Genomic DNA, 7064 nt, shown 5'->3' with positions numbered 1-7064 from the left:
GGAAGTCAAATGCAGTCTAGACTTTTATCCTCCCATTGTAGACTAGGACCCAAGAGCTTACAAACAAGAAGCTGCAATTTAACAACTCCTCCTGCTGATTTAATATATGCAAAGTAAAGAAAGTTTGGGGAGATCTAAGATCTAGTCTGGGCCTCCATAGAGAAAGCTGACAGTAAAATTCACTGTTTTGTACTGCTCTTTAGGTTAACTTCGGCTACTGGAGAAAGGCCTGGTATAAATGACCAAAAGAGAAAATTCTATGAGTTGAAAAGACCCTATGGTTCACACACCTGAGTTGTAAGGCACAGAGAAATCAGAGAACTAAGCTGGAAGCTTCCTTTCTGCTGGGCTTGCGGGAACGTGCTGCACAGGCTGCTGGGAGAGCAAAGGCACCGACAGTCTTACCAAGCCATGAACCTCACAACCCGCAACACCAACCTGCCGGGCGAGATGTGTCAACCTGTGCAACAGTGCCATGGCTGTTCCGGGGCAACCAACTGATCTCTGCTTGGATTTGAGACTCAAGTCCTCCAAAGGAAATAATTAATATTTTGGTATTGTAAATCTACTTTAAAAGCTATGGTGGAGGAAGTTTTAGGCTCAAGGGGGAAGCTTACTATGGACACAGGCAAATTGTTCTGGTGCCAAGCCTCCTTCTAAATATTTATATTCATAGGCAAATTCTACTCCCAGACCTATTAGTAAGCTTCTCTTGGCAATAAATGGCAGCGAATGAAGTGTTATGTGGCTAGTCAAGGTGATGAAAATAATTGACAGATAAGTGACCAGTCCTCATCTGGACATTTATACCAATCCCTCTAAGGCATAGAGATTATGGCAGAAGAGGAAAGCATGTAAGTGCCAGAAGAAAGGGAGATGGTGAAATATTGCCTTTTCCTGATGGATGCTAGGGGAGGGGCAGCCATTGTCTTCAGTTGTATACTCATCATGGAGTGCACCAGGCTCCGGCAGATAATTCCAAACCCATCGTCACAAAGATGACCCTGGTTAAACTTGGTCAGCTCAACAGAAAAAGTGTTTGCAAGTGAACTGTCAGGAGGAGTGGGGGCTACAAGGGGTTGGAGGGAGATTAGAAGGTGGGGCTACAGCACCAGAACACACTTTAATGCATGCACGAAACTATCAATGAACAAATGAAATAAAAGCCAAAGAACACAATAAAAACACCAAATGACAAAGTTCTCTATAAACACGGTAGTTTTCACTACTGGCCCCGCACAGGCTCTATCTGTAGAGAGTCTCGCAGGGATTAACCACTGCACTGAAAGGGCCAAGACATTTTCCAAGACAAGAGTGCTCACAGGAGCATTCTCAACATATTTTAAGATCCTACTAAAATGGTTTTTGACCTCCTTTGGCCAAGGGCCATTTAAATCAATAATATACGATAAGCTCCCGAATGTTTTAGCAAATGTGATCTGGTGTACCTAAGTCCTGACTCAGTTTACGCAACTGTATGATCATGTTAGCAACACATTATAAAGAGCTAGTGATGTGAGAAGGGCTACCTTTGCTGTTTGAGCCAGTATGGACTATATTCAACATAACTCTTGAATTTATTAGCATAATTTTATTAGTGTAATTCATGTAGAGAGTACTCTTCTTCTTGAATCCAGCAGCTATTCTTAGAAATGTAGAAAATAAAGTTAACTGATACTCATGAGAGGCACTGATATCTAAAATGACCACAGAATCACTTACTTAAGGTAAAATAAAGCTTGAATGGTCTTATTGCTCTGTCTTTACACATTAATTACAGAAGTCATAGTCAAGGAATATAAAAGCAGATTATATACATTTATATGCCTGTGTATAAATCTGTTTCGGCCAATGAAGAAATCATCTCTGGGCTTGTTTAGAACATGACCTAGACATACATACATATGCACCCCACTCTAATTCTTATGTTAATACCTTAATCTTAACTGTGATGGTGGGGACTTTCAGAGGTTAAGATGACAAGAAAATGAAAGATGATTTTCCTAGAGTCTACAAGGGCACAGCAAGGGGGCCATCTTTTCCAGGAACCAAAATATATGGTGCTTTCAACTTGGGGCTTTCTAGACTTCCACACTGAGTCTTTGGATTTAAGGCTTCATGCAATTACAAACCCAGAACTAACCATAAGCTGGGGGGTTGTAATAGACAGTACAGCTACAACATTCTTCTCCATGTTGCTAAGGATGACTATAAGAACACCAAGGCTGGAAGTATGGTTGAGTGGTATAGTGCTTAGCCAGCATGTACAAGGCTCTGGGGTCAGTCTCTAGTGCCAAAGGTGAGAGATGGGGAAGAACTCTAACTGGAAATTCCCTTAAGTCCAATCATGGGTTATCCTGCAGCCCTTTTGGTCTTTAATACAAAAATCATAGTTCCACAGCCACACTTTTTCTTTATCCAACACCTGAAATTCTAATTTCTATTTATATAGTAAAAAATTAGAACTATGCATACACACATAATAAGAAAATAGAGAACAATGTTTAGCTTATGCTGAAGACTACATTTTATCACTTTCATGCTAACCATTACAAAAAAAAAAAATAAAACGACTCATCTCCCCATGTATTTATTTTTGTGTCGCTGGGGCTAGAAATGAGGCTCTTGCAATGTTGCACAAATTCTCTACCATGGAGTGTAGCCCCATCCCTAGAGTTCCATTACTCAATAAAAACAAGCAAATAAAATCCCAGGAAGACATAGGCAAACTTCTTTTTTTTTTCCCTGCTAGACTGATTATACTTACACTTCTTTGGAAAGATATTTTATTCCTATAAGACTTTTAGAAATCTGGTAATAAAAAAAAATCCTATAAATACGATAGAGCCTCATTCAATGAGACCAGAGACACAGTAAAGGGACCTTTAACAATGAACCACTTGTCTGATCCACAAACTTGGATATGTGTGAGTTGTGGAAACCCAGGTATGTGCTGAAGCAAATGCGCTTGTATTATAAATTATATCCTGCTTGCCCATATCAGTTAATAAACTGGTATATTCTAGGTTGTGTCTTCAGCAACTCAACTAGAATTTGCCATGACCAAGGTTTAACGAGACTAAGGACTTGGTGGTGCCCGGGACTAATACTAGGTCTCAAGGACCCCGGTCACTCTGTAATCATCTAATGCACCCCTGAAACCCTCTTGTGTTCTCAAGGCTATCCAAACTTTTGAGAGAACAGATGTACACAATGTTACCAAGACTATTCTGCCTCCCCTCTCAGAAACAACAGATAACACTTTAGGAAAATATGAAAGCATGAACAGTCCCACCCTACACGCGTTTTACTTAGTGGTCCTTACCTTTCTTCAGTCGTTATTACATTATGAAATAGTTGCTATGTATGTCTTTCCCACCTTTATATCCCAGTGTGCCAATTAGACTAGACTATCAGCATGCAGAGATTCTTACTGGTATGAAGAAAAGGAATATCCTTTAAGATATATTGCCTACAAGAAACTGCAAGTTGTACAGAACTGGGTGTCGTGTTACATGTTTATAATCCTAGCAGTCTGGAGGCTGAGACAGGGGGATCACAAGTCTGGGGTTGGCCTGGGCTACATAGTGAGACTATGTCTGAAAAATAGACATTGTTCATATACAATGTCTTTGTTCAAATAACAAGGTAGATGACAGCTTCTATTATGTAGAGCAGCAATGGTTTAGGCCAGATGTCAGTTCTTGGTAGCTAAGTCCAGCGCTGGCAGGGCATGTGCGTTGTTATGGTGATCCTAGTGAGCAATGCCTCAGATCAAACAACCCAAGGATGGCTGCAGGGAGGAAGCTCAAATACCAGATATCTTAAGATGAAAGGGTTAGAGGAATAATGGAAGTCAGTTTACATCTGACCCCTGACCGGCTGGCTGAGGACCTGGAGTGTACCAGGAAGTCCTTACCACACAGGCAGACAGGACAAATGAGTGGCTTTCATGTCTAACAATGATACTGATCCAGGAAACACGAAGCACTTTTTGTCCTATGAAACAATATAAAATGACTACTGGGAAATAATATAAAATGACTACCTTATAAAGAGAAGCACGCTTCTTTTCCTCCACTGAAGAACATTTAGGTAAAAAGGAATGGATCCTTGGAAGCACTGACAGGGCTCCTTTTTCACGATCCCTTTAAATTCTCACAGGAGATCAGAAGGGTTCAACTTTCTCCTCTCTGAACTGCAAATGTGCAGGATGCAGTGAAGGAGACAGAGGTGGGTGGGCGTGGGCACCAAAGGACTATAAAGACACCACATGGGAACCATAATGCTCTGACCTTAATTCAAAAAGAAACTGTTAAAATGAGTAACAGATGTCTCTCATTAATTGGCAGTACTGTAGGTGAGCTGGAAGAAAACCTACAAAACAACAAGTGGTCAGAGGGTCAGGAGTGGGATTTTTAGTGCCCTACCCCCAAATACAGCTCAGTCACTCAAAAGGTACCAAGGCCCATGGAATGCCTTACAGAATTCCTTTACATATATATTACTCTCACAACATTACTGAAGACACCCTACCCGACACCAAAATCCCTCAAAGCCTCTGCATCCTGGAACAGCCAAATTCTTTCTAAACACTATCTTCATGTTACCTCTATGAGGTAGGTTGTATAATTCCACTTTTCATCCATAAATAAACTAGGCACATAGAGCCCGCGTGGCAAAGGTTTTCTAGAAAGTGGATTATCAGGTCTTTGGATCTGGGTACTATTACATACTTCTACTCTACTGATGTAGGCAACGCAAGAGATGTTGAGCCAACACAATCATTTACGACTCTGAGAAGACAGCAGTGCGGTCAGGAATGGAGTCTTAGGCAATGCTCTTTACTCAGGGGTGCTGTCAGCACAGACATTCTTTTGATAAGGAGACCAATCACACGGTTACAGAAGGAGTTGAAGATACAGTCTTTGTGGTCCCCACACTGCTGAGACCAAAGCAGTGCCCATCTTAACAAAGCACACAACCCAGGAAGCACTCATACCACACCCTTACCTTGTGCCACCAAACTGCAAGTCCTGTGTTTCAACCAGATACATTTCTATATTCTTGGTCCTGGACAATTGTATATTATAATCAGTTCGTCTGTATAAAATGTAACTGGTATTAAAGCCAGGGTTTGAGGGAAACAATGCATCCGTTCAGCATTCATTGGTTGTATATATTTTGAGAAACTTAGATACACAAAGGAAGCGTGCACTGTTTAGGGGACACTGAACAATGTTGGTGGCCTGCGTAACGGAGAGTCCAGAGTGTGCACTGTCAGAGATGATGTAAGCAAGGTTGGTGAGCTGGGTAACAGGGTCTAGAGTCCAGGAAACTGAAGACACTCAAAAGTTGACCCCCAGTTTCTAGTAATGCTCTATAAACGAACATTTCCATTTGATACAAATATACAAATTTAAAATGTATGCAGTTCAGTATGGCCTACCAGTTTCAGAGTGTTTATGTGCCAGAAAATATATAGTCAATAAAAAAATACCAGAGAGCTGGGGACAAAAGCTCTCTGGATCTGTACAGCAAAAATGAACATCACTTCAGTAGGTGGCGAGTTGTGGTGAAATGGAATTCCGTGACCGAGAAGTACTGGAAAGGTGGCAGGTCACAAATCTGGTGATGGAGGATAAGATGCAAAATAAGGCCCATTTTCCTGTGGAGAGAAGAAAAGACAAGGCCATTAAACCACAGGACAATTTAAGAGGCTGTGCAAGGCTGGGACGTGCATTGAATGGAAAAGCGCCCGCGAAAGGCGCAGCCTGTGTGCGGTGTGTGCGGTGCTGAGCAGTCTCACTGGGGTAAGGTATGGAGAAGCTACAGGGTGACAATGTGCTCCAATAACAGTGTCGCTCCTTGAACGTTCTAGGTGCTGGACTACCTCCAGGCTCCTTGTTTCCACTGCCCCTTAAGTTCTCACATGATGTCTGGAGATAGGTAACATTCTTATTTTACTGACACGGAAAATGAAGAGCACACAGATTATATAATTCAACTCATGTACCTGATAAGTAACAAGCTGAGCTTACATTTAAAGATAAGTTTGTCTTGACGCTGGATTCTTGTTAGATGGCGTTACCCTTCCATTCTGGTTCTTCATTGAGTTATGGAACAATACAAATGATTTCTGAGGAATTTAGTAGTTGTCACTGTTTGGCAGCAGTCACCTTCATGTCACGCCCGAGTGGCAAGGCTTGTAACGATTACAGTTCTCAGGCCATTTAGCTCCACGTCAAGATGGAAAATTAAATGCCAGAAGCTTAATGTCAAATGTTGAAGGCAACCAACTAGTGTAAGGAGAAATTCTTTGGTCCCCACTTTGAATAATCGTGGTTAAAAACAAGGCAGCTAACTTTACGGTAGGAGGATCCTAGATTAGATTTATGAGTCTCACTTTCAGGAAGAGTATTTCTTTGGCAAAGAACTTGTTTTTCAGTAAGCCACAAACAGGAAATGCTTACCATTAAAATAAGGCAGGGTGGGGGGTGGGGGGGTGGAGGGGCACACGCCTTTAATCCTAGCACTTGGGCAGATCTCTATGAGTTCAAGGCCAGCCTGGTCTACAAGAGCTCCAGTTCAGGCTCCAAAGCTATGGAGAAACCCTGACTCGAAAACCAAAAATCAATCAATCATCAATCAATCAAACAAACAAAAGAAAAAAAGAAAAAAGAAGAAAAAGACACCTGGTATTGGTGGTGCACACCTTTAATCCTAACTCTTGGGAGGCAGAGACAGGTGGATCTCAGTGAGCTAGAGATAAGCTGGGTCTACAGAGCAAGTTCCAGGACAGCTAGGACTATTACATAGAGAAACGGTCTTGAAAAACAAAAAACATAAACAAACAAACAAGCAAATAAATAAAAATAAGGTAAGGCAGCAGTCAGGAGTGAAGAGAGAGGAGGAAGGAAGTAGGTTGTTCCAAGGCATTTACCTTACAGCTACAGGAACAATGAGTAGACCTGATCTTGAACCCACTGGACAATTTCATGTTATCAGAGCCAAAATGAGCCAAGAGCTCAGCCAGTTTTCAGAGCAGATGCTCTGGGCAGGAA

At 41.6% G+C, this 7064-nt stretch overlaps 1 protein-coding gene across 1 annotated transcript in view; it reads right to left on the bottom strand.

Moving 5' to 3' along the window:
* Positions 1–4811: 4811 nt before the first annotated feature.
* Gdap2 (ganglioside induced differentiation associated protein 2) overlaps positions 4812–7064 on the bottom strand; it is a 46635-nt gene continuing 44382 nt past the window's right edge. Inside the window, exon 14 of the mRNA XM_038311387.1 lies at positions 4812–5668. Coding sequence (XP_038167315.1) covers positions 5621–5668 — 48 coding nt within the window. The 3' untranslated portion in view covers positions 4812–5620. The remainder of the gene's footprint in view (positions 5669–7064) is intronic.

Source organism: Arvicola amphibius, chromosome 14 (genome assembly GCF_903992535.2).
Source record: "Arvicola amphibius chromosome 14, mArvAmp1.2, whole genome shotgun sequence".
Lineage (NCBI taxonomy): Eukaryota > Metazoa > Chordata > Mammalia > Rodentia > Cricetidae > Arvicola > Arvicola amphibius.
Note: the sequence above shows the minus strand (reverse complement) of the source record. Positions and strands in the feature narration are given on the sequence as shown.